The sequence below is a fragment of the Typopeltis vanoorti genome, chromosome 15 (genome assembly GCF_054136105.1).
Source record: "Typopeltis vanoorti isolate ZY-2024b chromosome 15, IOZ_Tvanoo_1.0, whole genome shotgun sequence".
Taxonomy (NCBI): domain Eukaryota; kingdom Metazoa; phylum Arthropoda; class Arachnida; order Uropygi; family Thelyphonidae; genus Typopeltis; species Typopeltis vanoorti.
In genome coordinates, this window is record NC_143563.1 from 67,867,055 (window position 1) to 67,894,019 (window position 26,965).

At 36.0% G+C, this 26,965-nt stretch overlaps 1 protein-coding gene across 10 annotated transcripts in view; it reads left to right on the plus strand.

Annotated features, from left to right (window-relative positions):
* Positions 1–24,633, plus strand: part of LOC150098842 (CUGBP Elav-like family member 4) — a 913,499-nt gene extending 888,866 nt beyond the window's left edge. For all 10 annotated transcript variants that reach the window (XM_090405883.1, XM_090405882.1, XM_090405876.1 and 7 more), the window contains 3 exons: positions 6,001–6,144; positions 9,174–9,329; positions 23,773–24,633. In XM_090405883.1, coding sequence (XP_090262009.1) covers positions 6,001–6,144; positions 9,174–9,301 — 272 coding nt within the window. In that variant the 3' untranslated portion in view covers positions 9,302–9,329; positions 23,773–24,633. The remainder of the gene's footprint in view (positions 1–6,000; positions 6,145–9,173; positions 9,330–23,772) is intronic.
* Positions 24,634–26,965: the final 2,332 nt, after the last annotated feature.

The following is a 26,965-nucleotide window of genomic DNA, read 5'->3' on the forward strand; positions in this document are numbered from 1 at the left end:
TTATGTAAATACCCTAAAGTACCCGTTCTTGGTCTCCTATAAGTTTGTGATTTCAAATTAATTTTAAGCACGCCTCATAAATGTAATATCCGATCAAAAGTATGTTAAACACTAAAGATTTCCATTCTCTAGTCTTATTTATTTATACGATTTTTTAAATTCATACACTGAAAATGTGAGCTAGTTTATCGCTTGACCAATAGATGGTGCTGTGGTCTTTACCACCTGCTAGTCTTCAAAGAAAGAAAAATATAATAAGATGTGAATTTCTTATTCTGTATTTCACCCAATGTACTTCCGTATAGAAAATGAGATTTAAAAGTTATATTTAGTTCTTTTCTTGCAGCGAAAATTATTATTTCCCCCATAAAACAAGCCAGAATTTGAGCAGTTAAGGTACCGAGGAAGTATTGCTATGCATCTGACACTGTTTGTTCAAAATACAGATAACTGATTATAATTTCAAAGAGAAAAAAAAAAAAACATTCTTATCACTCTGTATAATAATTTTGTCACATTTTACTTAATTTGTTTTGTATTGCATACATCTCAAATTGAACATTGTGAAATATATTTAGGTTAAGGCTTCCTTGTTGTTTGTACACTGGTTTTTTGGAATCCTTGCAATTTCTAAAATATTAAATTCGTCGTCAATATTAACCTTCTGTGGATAAACGCGAATTCGTTCACTATAAATCAGTTTTCGCTCAAAGTGCAGAGTATTTTTATGTCTGCTCCTCCAAAAAAAAAAAAAAAAAAAATGATATGCTATCATGTCTCCAAAATGCATAAACATGTGGTTTTGTGCGTCCTTGGGCTTCGGTCTGTTACTTGGTAGGGAAAAACAAAACAAAAAACTTTAACCCCTTTTTCTGAAATCGGTTAATTCACATTCAGTTTGAATTTTATATACATCGTTTTTATTATTATTTTTTCCCTGAACAAAATGAATTCATGTTGTTTCAAGACATTTGACAGATTGATGACAAAATTGTTGCGGATGTTTTGGAATTACAGCCAAAGAAGATAAGACTATGAAGCTAGTGTATTATGTCCGTAAAATGCCTGTTCTTCTGGCCGTTTTGCAAGATGAAACTCGAGTTTATTGGGGGGAAAACCTGCAGCCTTTTCTGATCAAATGTGTTTGAATGTTAATTTTTTCGAAAATGGCAGAGTTGTATGAGAAAAGCATGTAATAAATAAATAAATATAATCATCCAACACCTTTTTATTCTCCAAAGGATATTTGCGGAGCTCCTTTAGCTCTGACTAACTTTTGGAAATCGGTAAGTAGTCAGTCTCTGTCCTTAAACCGTCACAAATAGCTAATTCATGCTATTAATAATTTTCAAGGTATTGGACGGAGAATACGATAGACCATTGCAATCGTCTGGTCATCATAAATCCTAATATTCGCGTTCTAGTCTGAAATACTCAACCTTACGATTGAAGCTTTTCTGATTTGCGTGGGTAAAACTCAAAGTGCTGCGAGAGAAAAAAAATTTACTTGACTATGTTAGTAATCAACCACTCGAGAACCGGCTGGAAAATAAAAAGACCTAGCAAAAGTTTTTATAGGTAGCAAAGAGAATCGAACCTATAATAGGCAATTAAGCACCATGGTGTCATAAACATCTCCCCAAAGCTATACGAGTAGGAATATAAAATGAAATGTTCATCTCGGTATTACTTGAAGTAAATATATATTTACCTTTTGTTAGAGTGCTTCTGATTAAGGCTATTGCGAACTTACGAAAAGTACAATTTTATAACATGAGAATCAAACAAAGATCCTTTTTCCTTTTAAAAGGCCTTCAAGTATGCAGAAAGCGTTGTGGAAAGCGGAGGACATACATATTCACTACGCTTAATAACCAAGTCTTATTTTGCTGCCTACAGCAGTGATTTCTATGGCGGATCAACAGATATATAGAACTAAATGCACATCTAACTGGGAGCAATAATTAAGCAGCAGACACTCCCATTTTAGCAATGCTGTTTCTAGAAGGGTTAAATTCTTCGTGGATGGGATTAACATAGTAAGTTTATGGGATTCTTGACAAATAGTTTCAATTTTAACATTTTTTCTTGTTATCTCAAGTGTGGTAAGAGTGGGGTAATGCTTGTATAGGTAATTTTCTTCTATTCATTTAATTCAACGAAAACTTTGGTTTTTCAAACCTTAGACTCGAATTGCTGTAAGTTAAATACCTTCACCAACCCTACTTTCGCTTTTTCGACAGTTGTTTTGAGAAAGAAAATTTGTTTTTCCAGCACATTTCGTCTTCTGGCGGTGTTAAAACTTATGTTTGGATTTTTTCCTCCGACTCGGATAATTTTCTTCTTTCTTGTTGACGTCCGTTGCCATGCTTTAGCCGGATAAATACCGAAATGTTTTTGCAGGCCCAGGCAAACAACATTCTTTTTTTATGCAAATATATTTTGCAGCGTCATTTCGGAAGGGGAGCCATTTCTGAACAAAGCAACCAGCTTACCACATTTCTATCGACAATACTATTACAGAGATAACGAATCAACCTATTATATCACTGAAATGTAGCCAATAAGACATCAATTTTAGATTGCAGTCGGTCAATGGCAGAATATAAAGAAAGTCCACCAGGCCACATTTCAATCGATATTCAAAAAAATGTATACAGTATATATAAACGTGTTTCTCTGGAAAAGCAAAGTTGTATAAGATGCAATGGAACGTACTGCTTAATACTCATACTTGCTTCAGCTCTTGGTTTATTTCAAAGATAAAATAATACAGTGGTAAACAATTAGTATTTACCATAATTTAATAGCCAGGTACATGGAAATTACTTTCAATTTAATAATTAAAAGATCACTGACAAGGAAAATACATTCGGTAATATCTAACTTCGACAGTAGAGCCAACGTATATATGACGGGCTATGTTTCAGATCGAAAAGTAGCTTTTAAGTTTCTTGAAAAGATAATTTTCACATTAAACTGATGCACTGGAGGTAGCCAATAAGTCTATCAGATGGCAAAACTTGCGGCTTGTTATCTAATAGACTTACTGGTTTCCATATTAGTAAGTGTGCATGTATATATTGCAAGCTCCTCTTGAACAAAACAATGTGAACTATAGAAAAAATATTGAAATGCGATTGCAGGAATAAGAGGAAGCTAGTTGTTGATGAGATCGTTTAGTATTTTGCTAAGCTAAGCCAGCATATTTTGTAGATCTGGTTAGCATATTCGAATCAACAGGCTGTGGATTCGAGCCCCACTGTAGGTATTGATGTTTGTGAATGTCCTTACGTGATTAGGCAGTTTTCATCGCTCAGTGTGAGACTACCATTCTGCTTATTGGAGGCTAAAAAAGTTCCAACGTTTGGGCTCTAGAATTAGGTTTCCAGTCCATTCACGGTACTATTACTATGTACTTTAGGCTAAAAACCCTTTCATGGATGGAACTCACATAAAAACAAAATTATATCTCTCAACTGCATGTAATCTTCTCCGGCCGGTTTGTTTTTTTCATCCTAAAACAAAAGGACTAAAAACTCACCTTATAAATTTTCACATAGACGAAATTTTAATCATTGTTTCAGTAGCTTAGCTAGGTTTTTTGGTGCCTTTGGCAAATTTGTAGCCTTTTATATTATAATAGTTTCGATAACTAGTAATCCACCTGTCACTGTAACCCTTTTGACACCGGTACCCTTGATAACTGCTCCCGTGTTCCACCCTTCATAGGCCACTGCCTGGTTTATCCAACCATAGGATATGTTTCTTTTCACTGCATTACCGAAGCACTCTTGAACATTTTCTTTAACATTATGTAACCGAAATACATGCGCTAAATATTTATTTTGCATAAAGAATGCCTTCGTAACGAATTCTGACCGAGATTCTCTACAAAAAAAAATCCGGGTCAGACACATGTCAGGAATATGAGGTATTTTTATATTTTGATACTTTTTTAAATGAGGAGATTAGATGTACGGAGAATTTTACTTCCATCTTGGAAACCCGGAGTCATCATTTATTCCCGCAAAACAGGCTAACGCAATGGGGAATGCATACGATTAATAATTATAATACATGTGACCTTTGGGCTTAGTTGCCTCGCCTAATAATAAGCAGCAGCTATAAACGTTTTTTTTTTCTTTTTTGCATTAAACTGTTTAGTCTTTAAGGCTGCTTAATGCAATAAATAATATCATACATTTAAACAAAGATCAACAGTGAAGTGTTAGTTGTGCATATTCGGGCTATTTTTCAAGTTAATCTGGTGTTCTTTCTGAAACCCTCATTACTCCGTATGAGATCGATAAACTCAGTTTCGGTGGTAAAATGCCAAGAAAGTTATTTGCTTCTTCGACGGAATGCCACCTGACACAGTCGGCAGAACGCCATTTGAAATGAACTTTCCCGAGGGCATACAGCTTCATTTAGTAGTACCAAGAATTTTAGACCAGAAAATAACCAACACAAGGATAAAAACTTCCTCAGTTATTAATTTCAAAGACTTCCCATGGAAAGGTGTTAAATGTAGTGCATCATGATCGCCGATCTATCTATCTATCTCTCCCTTCCGTCTGTTACAGACAGATTGGGTCTCCTCTTAATGAAGAGTCACGGCGAAATAATGCAGCCGGCACGCCACTCCTCTGTAGCATCCCTAATGGAGGTGTTCATGACTATAGTCCGTGTGTGTGTGTGTCCACGGGTCCGGCTTGCCTGCTTGTGGGATGAAAAAACCCCAGCTAAAGTGGGAGAAAAACCTTATTGCCCACGACCAGCTAACTTAGCTATGGCAGATCCTTGAGCTCCTCACGTCTACGACGGGAATCGAAGCTAGGACACTCCTTCCCCAGGCATATGGTTGCGAAGAGCACAGACACTAGGCTAAAACCACGCGGACATCAACGCCAATAAAGAATTTGTATTTCCACCCTTTTAGAGGTTGGCAATATTATTATTACATGACACTTCCAGGGAGGGAGGGCACTTACTCTTAAAACTCTCTGTCTCCACCAACGAACCGCAACTACACCAATACCATATACCGCCCACTACCACTAGTATTTTCACAGACAATCACAAACATCCATGCCCACGGCGGGATTCGAACCCAGAACCTTTTGGCTGGAAAGCGGATATGCTAACCGCTCGGCCAACCAGGCCGACTATATAAGCTATCTTAACGCTTTCCCACACGTTTGAGTCTAACGTCCTCTTTCATTGAAGGTACATGATGTCACGCTCAATTAACTAATGCAATGGCATCATAACATTGTTTTATATGTCTGTGATTGTAAAAAGCCACTTTAACATCAATTAAAAGTCTGTTATATGAAAGACGTCAAAAAATGAGAAATTCTTCGTGGATGGTATTAACATAGTAAGTTTATGGGATTCTTGACAAATAGTTTCAATTTTAACATTGTTTCTTGTTATCTCAAGCGTGGTAAGAGTGGGGTAATGCTTGTACAGGTAATTTTCTTCTATTCATTTAATTCAACGGAAACTTCGGTTTCAAACCCTAGACTCGAATTGCTGTAAATTAAATATAGCATTTCAATTTTTTTCTATTCAAACATAATGCTGCACATGATCCAGTTTTAAGTGGAAAGAATTCCTAAATGAAATTTTATCATTTACTGAAAGGGCAAAATATAAATGAAAAAAATTTAGAGACTCGCATTGTGAAGTCAGTAGCAAAACCCTGCACGTTAAAAAAAAACCTCCATGCTCTGGATCCGAATGAACTAAGTGCTCATTAGATGGCACTGTTATCTACATAGCATATGGAGAAGATGTACAAAATAATGGAAAATCGCATACAAGCGCGATGCTCAAGCTATACTGAATCATCTTTATTAAAATTGTGATGTTTTATCTCAGTTTAGAAAGAAAAGCTTTACACATTGTTCGCTAGTAATGAATATTTATTAAACAATTTACAGACCTACATCGCGAAGGAAGCAAACATTATTTCCATTTTATTTTTCTCTGCAGGACCTGAGGGGTGTAACTTATTTATCTATCACCTGCCGCAGGAGTTTGGAGACGCCGAACTAATGCAGATGTTTATGCCATTCGGGAATGTAATTAGTGCTAAAGTCTTCATCGACCGAGCCACTAATCAGAGCAAATGTTTTGGTAAGTATCCGCACACAGCAACTGTGTAATCTTCTCAGATTAGGGAGCGATAAAGTTACATTACGCAATATTTAGTAGTGTTTGTATTTCTGGTTTCGAGTCCTGTTTTATTTATGGGTCGGTAATCTTTTCGTACTAGATTTACTAGAAGAGTATTCATTTGAATAACCTTTGACGTTAGAATGAGAATTATTAGCGGTTTATATTATAGCGTAAATAAGCAGGTAGTGTTCGTTAGTCACTTTAAAAATTTTCCCGTTGCCTTCGGGATTATGACGTTTTAAAGGAAGTGACGTCACAGAAAAAAAATAGAGATTTTCAGTTTTGTTCTGTCAGAGACAAAATACTCTTTCAGTAAAGACTGAAGTGGAACTGAGAACGAACTAATTCTAAATTAAATAAGTTCTGTGTCGGAAATGAAAAGAAAAATCAGTGTTTTTCCTCCTCTCCTTTTTTTTTTTTCTCCCTAGGACGATCTCCTGTTTCTCATTTTTGCTGAAAGGACCATTGGGAATTAGTTGTAATCGAGCAGCACTAAATATTCAAATTAGGAAATTATGACACAGCTGGGATCTCTGTGTGCACACTTGAAATTAGCTATCGCAGGGCAAAACGATGATCGCGTTGGGATACGAAAGAGGAGATGGGATAGGATAACGACGATCTCAAACTTTTTTTTCAACCCAGTTCTATCAAGAACGTTCTTAGTTTATTTATTTTTTTTTTTTGTCAAAAGAAAAAGAAAAAAAAGTCGACAACAATCCCTTAGCATATGGTGGATGTATTTTTGCCCATAATCAAGATACTTGTGACAAGCACATTATATTTTCAAAGAATCAACAAGAAAACAACTTTATTTTAAACAGCCTTCGACTAATTCAGCTACCTATCCATGTTTATTAGTTCTCTAAACAGACTGGTCAAGAAAGCGTTCGCAACTTGAGGTAAAGTTGGCTAAGTTTTAATTCTGATAACTGTATTTTGAGGTGCCGCCATCTCGTAGGCCTTTAAGGAAATACATACTGGAATATTAGAAACTAGACGAATCCTAATTGCATTATTGGAAAATATCTTGTTCATGAAGAACTTTAGATGTCATATCGAGCAACTGTAGCTCGTAGTACTCAAAATTTTCTATAATATTTTATATCATCATTGGTATAATTCCATATTAAGACTGTTCGTGTTTCCTGCATTACTTATTATTTGTATATTAGTTCATTTTAGCTACTTAAATATATATCCTTACAACATATAAACACCCCTTCGCGCGCTTTTCTAATTATAAGCAGCCATAAAATTTGTGTCTTAAGTTTCATTCATAATGTATTTCTTTCACAATCCAGAGTGAATTTCTTTTTCTTGAGAAATACCTAAAATGCTCGTAACCACGTTCATTTATTGACTTTTTTTTTTAGTTTAGTTAACTGAGACTCTTCATTTATATTTAAATGACTTATATTGTTGATTTTATTTTTTATCACTATAAGTAAGCGTTGGACTGCTTGGAACTACTCCCGCAGTGTCTAATACTATGAGAAGAGAGGCTGATAACTACAGAGATAACTTTTACATTAAAAAAAATTGATTTTCTGTATTAAATAAACTATATAAACTGTTTTTCAAACGTTTTTGTAAGATGATTGCCGTCAAAAGGATTTTAGACAATCTTTTTCGATCCGCAAAAATTTTAAACTACGATAGAAAATCAAATTATATATATTAAAGATCAGCATGCCAGGTAATAGTTTTCTTTTAGAACAAACAAGGAAAGAAATATCAACATCAAATCAAATCCTTAATCATTACCGCGACGTGCGTATAAAATAACATGTACAGAAAATACTATTATAATCATAAGGGTAGGTGACGGTCATCTTAAATTATACACGACAATTTATATAAATTACTAAAAACAAAAATAGCTGCGGACATTATTCTACGCCTAGAACTCTAATCACTAGCAATCCTCTTAGATATATGATTTTTGATTATGATTTTGAATTGACAGTATTTGCTACCCAATCATGATGTCATCAACCATGTGTAATGAATTCTTAGTTGCAGATTAATTACTTATGAGGTGCTGTTTGAGGTGAAATGAAGCAAATAAGGTCCACCTAAGAACTCGTGGAGACAATAAAGATGTGATGGTGTGGGTAAAATAGCTCAAATGTATATCGATAGCGACATCAATTAAATTTTAAGATATAAATATATAAGAAAATTATCACTTTTTACCAACTAATGAATAAGGATTCATTACTTTCTCACTTAAACCAGTAAGTGAAATGATAAAAGATTACGTACAACAAAATATGGAAATTGATTTCTTTTTTTGTGTCATTTACGAGTATACTTGTCATGAATTCATTATCCAAGTTAAAATTCAAATTACGTCAGTAGTATTTTTTACTAATCCATTATTTGCCGCAAATCTCTTACATCGAGAGTAATGCGATTTGATTGGATTTAGAGTGGAAGAAATGAACTACTTTTTCATTATCGTAGCATCAATGCAATTTTTGTTAGCAATTTTAGCATTTAAAAAGTTGACAATTATACCATCGGCACTTTTTGAAACCCCTCCCCCCCAAAAAAAGAACATAATGAGAAAATCGTCTACTGGAAAAAAATCATTTAACGTTATATGTCGGAGTAAGATATACAACTGTCGTGAAAAATGACAAAAAGTATACATGTGGGTTTCAGATAGCACGTGAATCTCTTTTTTTTCTTTTATATAACTGTGCAACTTTGCCATTTTGTGATTGTATTTCCTTTCTTTCTAAATCCAAAACGCAGTCACCGGGAAAACACACGGGAATAAGCTGTATACGGAAATTTGATTGCTAATTAAAACCACGCGAACCTCTCTGCATATTTGCGTTTTCCCTTCATTATTAAACTAGTTTTGCACTCGTGCAAGTGCTCACCTTCCCCTCAAGAGGAAGATTAGCACAGACTGCTATTTCTAAACGTGATATGGCAAGTACGCAAGAATTCGAAGTATTTAATATATTTTTCAGGATTCGTGAGCTTTGACAATCCCGCCAATGCCCAAGCTGCCATTCAGGCAATGAATGGGTTCCAGATAGGAATGAAGCGTCTGAAGGTTCAGCTGAAACGCCCAAAAGATGCTAACAGGCCTTACTAACATTGGCTTCCCTTTACTTGTACCAAAGGTAAGTAGCGCCACCTTTCCATAAAAAACAAACTTTTTTTCCCCCTCCAGTTGGTTTGAGCGTGTTAACAGTAACAATTAATTGAGAAGTTAGCAAACGTTCGGTAACTCTAGAGGTGAGCCTACTGTAGTTCGTTTTTAAAATGCAATACGAAATAAAAATGAGAAAATAACAAAGCGAAAGATATCAGGAGAAAGAATCTTGCAGTAGGATAATTTCACAGCTTTCTGGACTCGTTCTTTAATAAACAGTAATACCATTTTTCACAACAGAATTAAGTATTGACGATGAAATCCATTTTCGATGGCAATTCCAAGCTGAGATCATTAAGTAAAAGAAAAGCAGAAGACGACGACGATCATTCTAGACCTCTTCGGGGAATAATTATTATAGGAAGAGAAGATTGTTTCGTGACAAATTGTCAGGTAAATCCGGAAAGAGTCTTCTTAAGTTGGTTGCATTAAGTCGAATTACTTGAAGGACATAGCGCATATATGTCTATTTACATGCAAACGTGATTTATCACTCCTGCGTTTAGTAATTTATGGTCCTTGCTGCAACGTGACAAGCTACACTGATAGAAAGTGTGAAATATTAAAACAACACTACATCTTATTAGAACTCCCGATTAGATTATCTCCAAAGTTATAGATCACCAAACATGCTCCTCAATTTCCCATCTTAACAATGTCAGTAATCAAGTGTGACTGACGGAAACGAGGATTTATCCTCATACTTAACTTAAAATAGTGCGGAAGATGTTGGAGTTTACAAACAAGAATTTTGGGAGAGGTTTCATTTAGTCTACGGTGGCATAAAGAGTTTTTTAAATAAGGTTTAAATGGATGCTGCTTCTTGCAGCTTTAACTTTTGGTAAGAAAACGGAGTGATACTATGATTTCGTAGCGATAAAGACCACTTTTATAGATAGAGTTTTAACTGGTTGGACTTCTTGATGTCTCTATCTACACTTCAGTAGGTTGTGGATATCGATGTATCTACTGATGTTTAGCTGTTTATCCGAAAATGACAACTTCACCTTTTCAAGAAACATGTCGACAGATTCCATGCCCTCCCCCTGAACTTTCTGTCCACACACATAGTGTTCTATAAGTTTTCGCAACCTTTCCTGTGTGTGTGTGTGTGTGCGCGCGTGATATTACAGTATTTAAACTAGAGCTATGAGGAACAGTTTTTCTTATCCTTAGATTATTTTTTCTATACTCGTTTCATTTCTATTCTTTAAAGCTTTTCATTTGAGTAAAGCTTTCATTCGGAAGGATTAAACTTTTCTTCCGAATAGAATAGAGTAGAAATGAATACAAGAAACAAAAGAAATAATTTTCGTAATCGCATGATACAAATGATAACGCAGTTGCAATGCCATCCACTTGAAAATCGGCAGGAAAAAATCCTCACTAAATTAATCATTTTAGATTAATCCTTGTACATGTTAGGTTAAATTTTAGCTCAATTTTAGATTGATAGAGGAAAAGCAACAAGTCAATGTAGAAAACAATACTTTCATAAGTAAATGTTGCATTTTACTATCGACATTGTCATGGATTTTCACAAGTATATTTTATTGAGATTACAATAGATCCAAGTCATCGATGTAAAAAGATTTCGTTTAAGGACATCTTTAAACATGCGATTGCTTTATCATCAGCATCATCTTTTTGATCACTTGTATATGAAAACTTACGTAAATACGCAATTTACTGTAAGAACAGCTTTTCAGATCTGAAAATTTCCTATGCAACCCTTGCTACTAATTCTTATAATAATCTACATGTAACGTTAATATGCTACACTCGACGACATTTGGTATCCGAGTGACGGTTCTTTGAAAGTTACCAGCTGGTGTGATCAAAATTTTAATTGCAATTTAGGTTTGATAGACGAAGAACGACGACAGTGACGGTCATCTTTAAATTAGGTTATTGGAGTTATTTGGACATCACGTTTCTGAGACTTGTGTTATTATTAAATAATTATGCTTTATAATTTTCGGAAGCCAATCAATTTTGAGGCAATAAACTGCGATGCACATAAAATTGCTATTTATAAATCATGAGTTAAACTGGAGAAAAAAATTCGTTCTCAAATATAAAATAATTTTAGTAAGTAATTTCCTGTTCTTATTGATCCTACAAAATCACCAAGAGATGATCATGTACCGATCGGTAATTAATGTACAGTATTTTCTGAATTGAACTGGCGAATGATTATTCACCACGATACATTGCCACTTAAAAAACGTTATGGTGCGTTAGCATTACCAATGCACCATTTCGTGAAACTGTTATAAAGCATTTACAGCGATTATCAGAACATTTATATTGTAAACAACGTTATCAGCTGAATTTACAATTGGCGGGATTGAAGCTGTTCCAGAGACGACAGGTACATGAAATGAAAAGGGAGAAACAGAAGTTGATTCGGTAGGTTTGAAGCTGGACAGTAAACGATTGATTAGCAACTGCTCGTTTTCCTTCAGTGTCTTGAAAGTGGTGGCCAGTTCAGCAAAACATTGTTTCTATAAAAATAATTACAGAAGGCACATAAGATAGAAACCAAACTTCTATGAGAGAGTAATTGGAGTATGTGTGTGTGTGTGTGTTAGAGAGAGAGAGAGGAGCGGTGCCCTCTGCTACACGACATCAAGCTGCCTTAGAATTGTTTTAGGTGCATGATTCTCAAAAATCGTCATGATTTGAGATCTACATATCGTCAAAAATGAAGTAAGATGATTTTTTATGGCGCAAAGGTATCAAGAGTCAAACTACGCCAGGACATAGGTCACAGCAGTACATATGGTAATTGGTTAGTAGGACAATCACAAACATCCATGCCGTTGGCGGGATTCGAACCCACACGATCTTGGCTGGAGAGCGGATACGCTAACCACTCGGCCGATCAGGCCGGCATGTGAAGTAAGAACGTTTCTGCGAGAAAGAAGATAGGATTATGTTTTGGTAGTACTGAAGTTCACAAGGTTATCCTCTCTCTCTCTCTCTCTCCAACGAAGAATGACAGGTCAGAATGTAAGACACTGGTTTACAGAACATCTCGAATAGGATCTGAGGTCAATGTGGATCATTTAGTAAGAGAGTGGATGAAAGTACAGAGATCTAGGGTACTTCAGCATTAGTGGGCAAATCTGAGGAGGAAGCTACCTACCGTGACCAGACAACAAGAGAAGATGGTAACCTAATTGCAAACAGCAGAAAGTACACAATAACATTACAATTTGCTGAGCAAGCCACTGTGCTAAACCCAATCTACTGTCCTAGAAATGTCAAGAGCGACCACGATAGTTTCTCCAGGTTTTTCCATCGCATATATCTAAAGGTTGGTGTGATAGCTAGAAAATCAGCTACGGACCGAGTGGCAAAATCCATATTGCTGGAAATAATTAACTCGTCGGAGCCCAGGTAGCGAAGGAGTTAACTGTTGGTGATCTCTCCATGAGCTTGAGAAAACTTAAGCAAGAGCAACTGATGATTTGTTCGCCGATTCATCGCCTTTTTTGTAATAGTCTGAAATACAGGCTTGTTTCTACTGTACTAGATCTCAGTAGGAAATGATAAAAAGCGCTTTAAGATAGATGCTAATTCCGAAGCACAAATTTTAGCACAGGATGGAAGGGATGGGAGATACCATCAAGCAAAATCTGGTGCCTAAGCTACTGAAGATTCTTCTGATTTGTTCCTGAAGAAAGACTGAAGGAGATATAGAGTACGTTGTTCTAGGTACTATGGAAAGTGCTTACTTGGGTGATTCTACGATCGCACCATCAAGAGGAGTCAGAGGTGAGAGTGCCATGTGGAACTCAATGTTCCTGACAAGGCATCACAGGGCTTGGATGCCATCGAACAGAAGAGGAATTTTCTGCATTTCAAAACCGGATATGGATTTGTTATAGACGTCTGATGTATTCTATTCTCGCCATTTCCTGCGAAGTATACCAGCAGAAATATACTCAAATGCAGTGATGACGCAAATGAAGACCTAATGATTTCTAAAAAGTTAGGGAAAGGGAGTGTTATATACTTCTTCCGGAGAATGAAAAGGCGTTAGAAGATTATGTTTTGTGTGTTTAAAAATGACTCATACTTTCCATAGTTGAGGTTTCAGTTTTACAGGAGCATATTGATACCAACATGCTCCTATTGATAGCATATTCGTGGTATCAATAGAGGCATCAAGTATACCCACAAAAAAAAAAGAGAAATATTTTTGGCTTCATAAAATTTTAACGGAATTATTTCACAAAACATTACTTAGAAATGAAATCTGGGAGAAAGCGCAGCACAATGTTGGCAGCGATATGCATACTAAAAGAACTCTATTTTTAATTTTTTTATGTTTTGTTTACTTAAAATAAACTCCCTTCAGTTAAAATTGCATTGCCAATTTGGTGGAAACAAGTTGTCACGAACACCATTACAGACATTAGTGTAGGTAATCTGAGTTTTTACATTTTAACTTGTGTCATATTTAGACTGTTGACAATATCTGGACTGTGTATAGTGTTGTAGTATAACATGAATAATAATTGGCCGAAATTGGTACAATTTAATTCAAGACTGTACTTGTGAATTACTCGAAGATTCAATTAGAAGTACTTTAAGAATTATTTTCGTATTCAAGGTAGAAATACTGTGGCTCTTTCTGTCTTATTTTCTTGACTTTTTCTGCTTAGTACACGTTGCATCGTTTTTTTTTCTCTTGCCATATTTAAAATTCATTCTTTAAATACGTCCATTGCATGTATTTTTATTCGAAAAATAAAACCAAAATCCTATGATAATTCATGATATCTATGTGTGAGGGTGCGTGCGCACACGCGTTTATTGTGCGTGACTTCGAGTATTTGGCTATCTGCAATTTAATTTTTTCCTTCCTTTTCGTTCGTACCATTTCATTATTGGAACCCCCTGCAAAGACCACTTCCATGTATAACACCGAGCATCCTGTTACTCCAGCTTCTTATTGAAATGTCACTTTATATTTGCGGGATTCGGCTGTTGCGTTTGACAAATGGATCTCAGAAGAAGGTGGTTATTGATAATGGTATCGCATAACCGTAATGGGCTTCTGTAATTGATGTGGCAGCCTATTTGAATGCCTCTCGTAAAACTATGCAATAAAAAGCCACTCACGCATCCTGCACCGTTTCGAGAGGCACTGCCAATCACGAGATACGGTTTTCTTAGAAGATAACCCCCAAGACGGCGCAAAAGGTGTTTCCGTTTCTTGAAAACAGACGATATCAATTCTAACATAAAACGCCGTTGTAACGCTTGTATCATTAATAACTTGTGCTTTCTTCGCTATTAATTTTTCTTTCTTCCTGTTGTGTGGGTTTGTTTGCTGCTTTAGTGCACTTCAGAAACGAGAAAACTGGTCAGCTGGTAGATGCTAAGTGGTGGTGGTAGTGTGTGCGCGTTCTCTCACGCAGAAATAAATCTGTCTCGTGGAAGCCAGCATCCCTCCTTTTATCTTCTGAATCTGTCAGAAGGTCCATTTCCCTTTCGCGATGCATACATCTTTCGTGAACTTGACAGCTCTCATTCCTACTTATGATGTGCACTCTGAGTTCTGTGTCCAGGCAGTCTTTCGGAGACGAGGGCGATGGTGATAATTGTGACAGGTTTCGTTTCGTTTCTTTCTTTCTTTTTTCTTTGCCTGTTGTGGAACTAGAATCGACTGGGATTTCGGTTACTATGGTAACCGTTCGTAGTGAAAACAAACTGTTTTGAACACTTGCTTTAGCATAATGAACAACTAACTGCCTTGCGATCTTTGGAGAATATTCACGTGAATAACAGAAAAATCACAATACTTCTCTCTGAAATAACTGTCTACATAATGTCAATTCGTACTTCTTTGGAATTGAATGCAGTAATTATAAGTTTGATGTCAGAGAAGGATATATTTTTTCCTTATGCTATTTATCCATAATAGATAAATATCAATTATTTCCCAAACTACTATTCGATTCCCCTGTAAAACTCTGAGTTCATTATAAATTAGTATTTTAACACTTCTCAATCGCAGACATAAGTGATAAAAACATAATTTTAAGGTTATTTTAAAGGGTGGAAGACTGCACACATCATCAGCTCTCTTTCCTGGCAAACGTATGCGTCAACATCTGTAAATCAAGCCAATCTCCAAAGAAATCTCTCTTACCTGTTCGTTACATTCCTTTTCTTTTTCAGCTAACATTTCTTAAAGAAAGCACTTTCGCACCTTCCAAGAACTTTTCGCTGCCGTAGACATGCATTCAAGCAACATCAGCAGAAATAAATGTGTGCAGGGTAGTTATTAGGCTCCCGCAATAATGACACCACCTCATCGATTCTAGCAGAGTAGAAGGATGGCGCATGAGTTGCTATGACAGTTAACGGTCATTACTCTTCCATGAAGAAGCCGAGTTGACAGATATGCACATAATCCTCCCCAATGCTTCCCCTAGAATTCTCAGAAGGTCTTTTCATACTCGAGAAAATGTAAGAAAAGCAGGAAACATTCGCGAATTTCTAACAGGCTAACCTCTTCTGTCTCTCAGAAAATGACTCGCAATTTCGTTCATTTTTGGAAGTTTTTTTTTTTTTCTTCCCCTCTGGAAGAGGTTCGTATCACGAAAGAGACAAACATCGCAAAAGACTGAGCTAAAATTTTTCTTCCGAAGGCACCCCTGCACGTTTAGAGAAGTAAATGCATTTGCACGAGTCTGTGCACAATGGGGTATCGAAGTGTGAGCTTGCATATGTGTGAAACACACAAGCACGCATGCACGGACGCACACACACACACACACACACAAACGCTGGTCTATTCTCTTGTTGCTCTGATATTCACCAGACAGTTTGTCTTTGCCTGCGATAAAAGATCACTTGAATTTTCATGAGCTGCACATAATGGAGAGATGCGAATAAGGTCACGCTACACTGCCTCATCCATAGTCATCCGTAGTAAATGAAGCGGATCGGGGATGTCTGGGGAGGAAGAAGTGTGTAATTAAGGAAGGACGACAGCGGCTGTTGTGTAGAGATGCTTGAAGACCGATGCTTTTAACCAGCTGCACAAACAGTCCTGCGGCTAGAATAATAGCGGTCTACTGCTATTCACGGTCCACAAGTGCTTTGTTAGAAAGGGGGGGGGATAAGAGGGGGGGAGGATTAGGGTTGGTTTCATTAAAACTGGTTTTAGCTATTGTTACAGGACGTTATACTACGTTCAAAATGGCGCGTGGGTTTCTGCAAAACTTTATTTACAGATATCGAATTACACCAAGACCTCCTCTTAGGTGACACTGCTGTTACAAATTACCGCGTTGCCATGGTGATGCTCGTCCAGGAAACGAAGAGCGGAAAACAGATGAGGAAAACGGAAAGCAACAAGTGAATGTCGTTCAATGAGGTACTTTGAACCGTTGTACAGAAAGATAATGATCCAGATTCGTACTTAAGACATTACAGCGTTGTGGCTAAACAAAAAGCGAGAAGTTATTTGAATAGACAGAAAAATTCAAAGGAAATTCTTAATTTTAACATTAGCGGAAATATGAAAAAAAAATACACCAAGAATGAATAATTTATAGGTGATCATTCTTAAAATATTAAAGAGCAAATGCGTATAAAAAATTCCAATCCTACTTAAAATGCCTAATAATATTAATGAAATGTTTTAGGTATCCTCATATAATTAGCAAACACACAAAAATACACCCCTGATGTGGTTAGATAAAAAAAATAACGAAATGGGGGAAAAGCAGAGAAAATGAGAGGGGGGAGATATTGATTCCAGCGCTCTCTGCCCGTTAGAATATTTCTTTGGTAAAAATTAAAACAAAGCGATTTCAAAACATTTTTCTTCATTATACAATTTGGCAGTCAATATATAAATGAGAAATCTCATTTGCACTTAGTTCTTGATAACTAAAATCCATTTTTACTTTCACTACGAATATCCTCGTGTTTAGAGGTGAATTAAACACGAGAGAATGCGAAAGAAAGATCTGAAATTCCCAAAGTGTACGGTGACCTTTAATTCTACCCAACACAGCTGCTCAGAGTAGTTCAGGTTTCCAACAATTAAGTCATAGTAGCTAATGGGACCCATGTGTGACACCATCAGCTTTAAATGCACTTAGACTTCAAAACTACTAAACAGTTATTTTCCGGACACGTCTTGTGCTTTAACACGCGTTATAAATTTTGCCTGAAAAATGCTGCTCTCTAAAAGCGTGGTATAAGAGCATTAACTAAATGGCCATTAAGTGGGTACTTCGATATCTTTCTCTGTAACCGCTACAATAGAGGTGGCCTGTATTCTGGTGAAAGCTATGCACTGTTCGCGGATTACCATTACTCTATTATCGTATCCTTTTTAAGACCATACTGAGGCTTAGACGCGAGTCATAATGAAGATTTTTCTTGGCTGCATTCTCCACGAAGGGCATTCGATGTAATAGATAGTGATGCATATTGAAGCGTGTCCGAAAACGGTCTTATTTTGCAGCACGTGAGGTCGTTTAATTGCGTAAAAGAAAAATTAATGACTTTCTCTAAGCATTCACTGTCAAATTTTATGGAAAAAATGAAATGAAGCCTGTTAACTGTTTGTGTCTTAAGATAGTTAGAGTCAAGTAATATGCCTTTTCATACAAAAGTCAATTCTGAGATTTTGCACTTCAATAGGAACTAAGAATGTGTTCGTTCTTCAGAGTGGGTTTATAAGTTAGGGCGGATAAACAACACGAAACTTATAATTCCTTATTGCAAAAATAATTCTGATTTTAGATTATTAATTAATACGGTAAACGAGGTTTGCAGCTTTGAAATAACAGTTTCAACACTGCAGTAACAATCCATTATTATAGGAATTCAAGTTAAGTTGAAACCTTGCTTTTCGTTTTTGTAATTACAATTTCAAATGGAATCTCTGCCCTGGTTGGCCAAGTGATGGGGTCTATATTTTCTAATCTACAAGCCATAGGTGTAAGTGGCATTTTTGATTTACCGGTGTTACATTACTACTTTGCTTCTTAGAGGTCCCAACTGGCTTAATAAAGTTACTTGTTTTGCCTCTAGAGTAAGGCATTCAGATAATCAGCTGTACCTAATAAGTTACCAATCTTTCGTGAATGGGATTAAGAAAAAAGATTCCTTAAAATTTATGTTAATTATAATTCCTCACATTATTGTTTATTCTTTATACATAATCTAACTAAACGCTTTCCCTCTCTCTTTCTCTCAACGTTACCAATAAGTTATCAATCTTCCGTAATTATTTTATATTTTTGGTTTACTAATTTATAAACTTCGCAATTATTTCAGTTTTTAAAATCGTTACTAAAAAATCTTGGTTTTATATTATAAGGATGAAGGAAGAAATTATAAATTTAAGAAAGAGTTGCGAGCGTCTGCTGGCGAGTCTCTTTCTTGAATTTTGTGAGCCTTAGCTGAGTAACTCAGTTTTTTTTTGTTTCCTATTGAATCCCATCCACGAAAATTGAAAACCTATTATATAGTAGTACTGCGAGTGAACTAAGGATCGATAGCAGGAGACTATGTTCTTCGGTGTTTACTGAGCAATAAAATTCATTCTCCTACTTAAGGACATTCATACACATCCAAGTCAACAATTGGATTGGAGCTCACAAGAGCACTCGGTCAATCAGGTTGGTAATTACAGTCGCAGAACAGTACTCATTTAAAATAAAGTATTTCTATCATAAAATCAGGAGGGTAAATCGGGTAGGAGTTAAATGGACGAGTAGTATCATTAAGCATGAGCTGCAAAAAAAAAAAAAAACTTTGTTGGGTATAAGGAGAAAAGTGACTAGCTAACTCATGAATAGAATACTGCAAGTGATCAGCATGGTAAAGAAGGTAAAATCAGATTATGAGAAGAAATTAGCCGAGCAGGCGAAAATACACCCAAAATAATTTTTTCGTTATGCGGTAAGCAGGAGGAAAAAGCATTATAAAAGAATAACGGAAGCGGATGGTAAAAAGAGCTAACAGAGGCAGATGAAATTGCTGAGCTACTGAGTGACCATTTTGCAAGTGAAGATACTCTTATGCCAGAGGTGACAGGGACTGATGTGAGAGAGGTTGATGAATTGGAGCTACTTAGGATATTGCAGAATCTGAATGCAAGTACAAATGTGGGATTGGCTGGCGTTTTAAGATAATGTGTAGGATAACTGGTAACCTTTAACTAGACTGTTTAACTGAAGTCGCAGCTCTGATAAGGTCCCAAAAGAGGGGAAACAGGGCAAAACAATTCATTTGAATAAAGAAGTATCTAAGTTTGTGGTAGCAAATTATAGACCAATCAGAATCTCAGGAATGGTGGTAAAAGTACTGTAAAAGTTGGTCAAAAAGAGAATTCAGGAATGTGTGGATAAGAATTGACACTCTATGAGGGTGGGGAGGAGCATGGCTTTGTGAAGGGTCCGTCAGGTCTTAGTAATCAACTAACGTTTTATAGCAAAGTAAAAGCTGAGTTGGATTAAAGGAATGGCTACACGATGAATACTGTTGGATTTTGCAAAAGCGTTTGACAGTGTACCACGTGAAACTCTGTTACGCGAACTGAAACAAGTGGGGATGGATATGACACTAGTGATATGGATAAAAGGGTAGCTGATGGACAGATACTAGAAAATAGTATATGAAGGAGGGAGGAATAGAATCCAGAGAAGGAAAGTAACTAGTGGTGTGCCACAGAGCTGTGTGCTTGGACCACTGCTGTTTAATTTAGATATAAATGATATTTGAAATAATTTTAAGGGAGATATTCAGTTGTTTGCTGATGATGCAAAATTGGACAGAACGAGAGTTAAGGCGATGTGGAGAGCTTGCTGGATGATTTAAATAGGCTGACAGTTGGGCAAAACATAATGGGTGTCAATTGAATGTGGGAAAAGTGTAAAGTAATGCATTTTAGAATACAAAGATTACAAGCTGTGTGTGACAGTTCTCTCAGTGTCAAAACTCCAGGAAATTGAAGCCAAGGATTTGAGGGAGAGTTGAATTTAGAGAGCATATTTCTAAAGTAGCTAGGGTAGCTCGCATGATTACTTAGTAAATGAAGAACACACTAATAAGCAGAGATAAGGGAATTATCATTCCTCTTTATAAAACTCGATACGATCACATCTGGATTACTATGCTCAGGTCTGGTCACCTGGGTTTCTTGGTGAAAAATTGGTGGAGAAGATCTAAAAGGCGAGTGAAAAAGATGGTGAGTAGTCTGTAGATGGTTCCCTATAAGGATTTCTGGGTTGCCAGAGTTGGTTGATAGGCGAAAAAGTGGGGATATGATAGAAACATTTAAATCACTTGATTTAATTGTCTTTCCTCTGATTCTTGGCCAATGATGGCGAACCTATGACAGGCATGTCAACGGTGACACGCCAGCGTTCACCAACACCCAATAAATTTTAATAAATGATCAGTTTCGGCGGAAGATTTAACCAATTTAGAAGTTTAGAAAACAGACAATTAAGTATCCGGATGTAGTAGTATACACCACTATGGAATTAAATTATTTCCAATGGCTACAAATTGAAGGATTAGAGCTACAGTTAACAGAGTCCCAGGCCAGCATCTGGACTCAAGTGTTTGCCGACCTGAAGTCTCAACTTGAGGATCTGGAAAGAAATCGTCTGCAGAACGAAGAGTGCCACTAAGAACAATAAATTTTGACTGCTTGGAACCGAATACCGCAAACTTTTAGCACCCTTAAAAATCTAGCAATCGCTTTACTCACAGTTTTTCCCTCTACATATTCTTGAGAGACATTATTCTGGCCGTTGAACAACATGAAAGTGGACAAAAGAAACCGACTGACAAATGAAGTTAGTGCTGCTTATTTGGGCTTGAAGTTCACAAAGTACCCACCTTCAATTTCAGATTTATCCATTAAGACTCAGCAATAACAACAACAAAAAGGTCATTCATTAACTGATGTTAATCAAATCAAATTCAATGTTTCCCATATTTTGTTTAAATTCAATTAAAAATTACTATTAAAAGTAGAGTCATTTTAGTGCACTATTTTAAGCCCAATTATCAATGTGCATATCGTTTTCTCTATTGTAAATCACTGAATTTTCATTATTATTATTTTACATGTGTCTGAGTTTGTTTTACTCGTATTTCAGTTTTGTAATTATTTGATTTCAATTTATAATGCATAACACCACATATGATTGGACTGTATTTTTTTTAAATAAATAATAAATAAAGCCTTGTTTCTCTTTTGTTTGGAGGGGGGGGGACACCAGCAGAGTCAAAGCTAGACATTTTCTAAATTTTTGACACGCCGAGCCTAAAAGGTTCGCCATCACTGTTCTAGACAACACTTGATCTGGCGTGAAAGTGGTACTGCGTACCATCGCGAGAATGTTATTGAAAGGGATAGATACGGCGGTGCTGGGGTCATGGTGTGGGGAGGCATTATGCTTAATACACGCACCAAGCTACAAGTGCTGGAAAAAAGGGACTGTGACTGGCAAACGATATTGCAACGAAGTTCTTCAACGTCATGTTTGATTGAATTGTGGTGCTGTATGCGAAAAATTCATTTTTATGGACAACAATGCCACACCACATCGTACATGAGCAGTGGAGATACTCTGAAGACCGAGGATATTAATATAATCAAATAACTAGCACGCTCACCAGATTTCAACCCCATAAAACACGTTTGGGACGCAATAGGAAGATGCACTGCTGCTGTAAATTCCCCTCCAGAAAACAAACAAGGCCTTATACTTGCTCTGAAGGAGGAGTGGGCCAGTTTGTCTCAAGAACTCTTGAAGCTCTTGGTGCTAAGCATGATATGACGTTGTGAGAGCTGCATCGTAGTTCAGGGTGGACATATTCATACAGAAATGTTTTTCCGCATAGTTTTCTGTAAGCACTGTACATTAATTCCTTAACCAAGTCCATAGGAAATTCGTAACTTTTACCAAAAACATAGTGCAATATTTAATTTGAACGAAAAATCCGACAAGTGTTCATTTTTTCATTAATGTGCGCTTAGTGAAATGCTCAAGCAGGTATTTCTGTTAACTCAAGATCAAAATGCGTATAATTTTATCTGCATAATGTAGCAATGCATTGAACTCTCTACTGTTTCAAAGAGTAACCCAAAGTATTCTGCCTGGAATTAAGATAAACGTTCTCACATTAATTTCTTACTTAATTTCACTCCATAATACTAGAAAAATCTCCTTATAAATACTTTTTATTACTTTGCTCAAACGAAGAAAGCCCTGGAATTCGCTTCCTTAATGCTATTAACGTCGAGTAGCATTTCAAAGAAGGATGACAATAATCAGATAGCTCTAACGAAAAACGATTCTGGGAGTTAGAGATTACACACTAGCAACAAACAATTCGGTTCCAGCGATTATTTATACTATTCCAACGCGTAATGTGTTCAAGTGTTCATTTTCTGAGCAAGAGATCTTAATTCCTGAAACGTAACTTCATTTTCCAACTCAAAGAACATGAGTGACACACTGAGATCATGTTTACTATTTTAATTTGCTGAAACGGACCAAAATTCTCGTCATTATTTATCAAGTCCGAGAAGTGCAAGTCATTATGATTACTATCGCTTGTGCAGAACAATGATTCTTTTCTTCTTCCGTCGACAGAGTAATTCGTTCTGGCATACCTCAGTAACAACTAGCACCACGATTACTACCGCCATTCCTATAGTCCTCATTTATTTAAAAGATAAAAAATCGCTTTTTAGCTGGGAAGTACGCAAATGAAAGTCATAAGTAGTTGCTGTATTGGTGACACCAGATGTCAGCTACAACAACAAAATATTAAAACAAGACGCTTAGAGGGTGTCGGTTAGGATTACCGCAGTCACTGGCACATCTTGTTATTCGGATGTGATGTCGCTGGAGCTGATGATTCAATTATTTCCTGACTTGTATAGCTTAATATGCCGTGTCTTTTCCATTCCACTGACAGAATTTCAGCACCGTTAATTTACAGCAAACGCAGTTATGAAAAGACAAAGACCTGGTCTTTTGACATCATGCGACTCATTGTAAGAGAAAAAAAATTCTAATCTTAACACTTACTGCAATTTACTGACAGAAGCAAGACCGTTTGGCCAAGCATCCTTCAGTTCATTGCAAACATAGAATTATAAACTGTAAGAGACAAAAAGAATTTTAGTTTAAACGTCCAGTTTCAACTTATCAGCTTTGTATTTTTCGGAAAAATTAATGCTGTTGTTTATTTGGCAACTTCTGAATGAAGAGTTTTTTTTCTAAAATTTATAGTGAGAATATTTTATCTTTCGGACACACACATATATAATTAATTTTTCTGATGAACGAAAATGTGTATACAGAAATGTAGTTAAGATGACTTTCTTTTATTTTCAGATGGCTAAAAGCATCGGGGAAGAGTTCACAATTCCAGAAGTCGATTGCTCGTTGGTCAGCTTAAAGACATGTGGAATGAAAAGACTTTACAGATCATAAGAAAGGACTTCGGCACAAAACATGAGCCTCTTCCTTGTGGGCTCAATTGTAGATGACCCCCCAAATCATTTGTAGCGTTATGTTAGTGTTAAGGATACATTGTAGTTGTAGTAGTAGAAATTAATGCTTGTAGTTTATCCATCCTTTACTGCATTTTGAATATTACCGCCTCACTGAGATCATTAAGTAGTTTCAAGTAGATAGGATCTCCTTTAAAGAAAAAAAAAAGCAGAGACTTTCTGTACCCCCAAAGAAGATTGGTATAACCTGATATGATACTACTGAATCGTGGACATTTGACGACTGTATAGTAGTTTTGAGAGCTCATATCAGGGCACAGGTTTCCCCCACCATCTCCTGCACTGCTGTGTTCTTCCAGATATCCTCGCCAAAGAAGCCGAACTTCATCGGAAACATGACATGCCAAAGGATTTATTGAATCTCAGCAGTGAGGAGTGCAAAAAAAAAAAAAAAAAAATGAGTGTTTATCATTAGATTCTAGTTGTCCCATCATTGGCTACTCCACAGTTTTCTCAAATAGTACTTAGCACTGTAGATTGGGGAAATGGGGCATATATGGGGTGAGAAGAAGAAAACCAAAAAACATATTGTACGTAGTAGAAACATACATTTCCTAAGATCCAGTAGGAGTAGTTGAGATCATCTGATTCTGCACAGACATGTTTTAAGATATTTTCTCACAGTAAGGTACGGAGTGGTGTCTTTATATAAGTTGGCACTTCAGTCCCTTTCTTTATTTAAACGTAGAGTGTGAGAGATAAAGCGTGAGGAGAGAAACAGAAGTTTTTAACTATATATATATATATATATATATATATATATATATATATGTATATATATATATATATATATATATACAATGCGTAACAGAGTAAAAGAGGCTGCAGCAATATACAATTAGAAGTGTTCTAGGTGTAGATTACCCTGCCCTGTGCTGGGTTAACCCGTTTGAACGTAGCATCTTTTTTAAGATTTAGCCAAACTACAGAGAGAGAAAGTGAGTGAGCGAATGATGCATTTTCACAGGGTATTTGATTGTAACCGTTTTTGCTTTGCATACCATTGTACATCTCGTTCCATCTTAGTCTTACTACAACTAGCCTCGTGGTGTAGATCAAATCGTAGTCATGTTTGTATGAAATGACGACTGCTAAAGGATCAATTTGTCATCAACATCATTTGAGAATCTGAATATCGTCGTCTGCCTTTTTCAAACACTCCCCTTTCATTACAAAGACAGCCAGAAGGCTAAATGATTTCTATTTTGAATGAAAGGATGGTAGAAGAAGAATAATAAATAACATTTTTCTTGAGAATTTGTATTCATATGCGAAATCTCCAACTCTTTTTACAAACATCATTCTTCGTGTGTTTAGAACGAGTACTGCAGTTATAGAGATGGGCATTTGAAAACTTATTAAAGAATCATCCATTTAACGGTGTAGAAATTCAAATGGTTTTTTCATCTGGTAGATTTGCTATTCTTTTTCTCAAACAAAGGTAGAGACTTTTTATTCGCTCTAAGACCGAAAGAATTTAATCTTTTAAAATAAGTCGCCTTTCTATGAACCGGTCTCAATCACCACTTTGACAGACTGACACATCCCAGTATTTCTCTTCTGGTGGTTGTTATCCCATTAGACACGAGGAAAGGAAGTCTTGATCATTGAACCCCTCCCTTGAGATTCGAATTTACTGTGGGAACTATTAATATTAATAAAAGTCCGTTAATTTCATTAATACTCGAGATTTCAGTCTAAATGTATCCAGACAAGAAATGAAAAAAGACCACCATTTGCAGCGATAGTTTTTTTTTTTTTAAGGAATAATTCACAAAATTCCGTAACGTTAAAACGATTACTCGATGTCTACTTTCAAGAAAAACTAGACCTTCTTACCTTCCCCACATTATAATAAATATAACTGATAAATAAATTAAATCAGCAATTAAAAAAATCAATAAACACAAGAAAATGTGTGAACAAAATATCCTATCGATTTGATCTTTTTAAACTGAAAAATCTTCAAAAAGCGGGAACTATACAAACTAAGATGGGGTGTGTTTGTAAGAAGGGACTAAAACAAACTAATTTCAGTACAGGGTTTAAATTCAGTATTTGATTTTAGTTATATATATATATATATTATTATTATTATTTTAATTATCAGAGTTTCACATTGAAAAACAGTTCAGGAAATGCTTTAAAAATTCGTATTGCAGATAAGTATGAATATTGATAAGTTTATTTATCCTCCAGGATAAAAACAATTTAACAATCATTTTCCATTTAAGAAAAATGTGAATCGTGTTTGTGCCAATGAAAAATATACGTTAGTTGGTCAAAGAAAGTTAATTAAACAGAGCAAATATACACCCATATGGCAGACAGGATGAAAAACAGTTTTTAAAATGTTAGACGAAGCAAGTTAATGGTTGCTACTGAAAAGAATGATAATAAATCTATGTAAACAATAGATGCAACGTCAGCACTCAGTAAATACAAATGCATAATAGACTAATATAGTTATGCTGAAACAATTTGTGCCATTTAAATGCAAATACATTATAGATGTCATTTATTATAAGAAAAAAATAGGTCCTCATTTAGAGTATGCAATGTGAGACCATTTTAGATTTCTTATTATGAAGAAAGCATTGAGGCTTGTTGCAATAGGATTTTATACCCGTGGCCCAATCGCCGAACCATTTTCTGTGAACTGATAATTGCCATTCGTCTACTTTTTTCAGAAACAATCGCAGCCAATCCTTTCCAAAGAAATTCTTTGGACTAGTACTGTGTGATGCTACTGGAAACGTACATGCACGTTTAATAGTTTTGTCTTTACCTTTAGTATTTGTTAGGACTAAGCAGCAAGTTTCTTATCAAGAGACAAGAGCAAAATGAATTCCACGTCTTTATATTATCTAGTCTCCTGTTTATTGTATCATCCTCGTAGACGATGTAATATACATAAATAGCCGTCCTCACGGCAGTGGACAAAAACTGGTTGCCCAATTATGTGGCTATGTGATCAGGTCCAGTGACTGGCCAAGGATTTTCATTTTAGATCT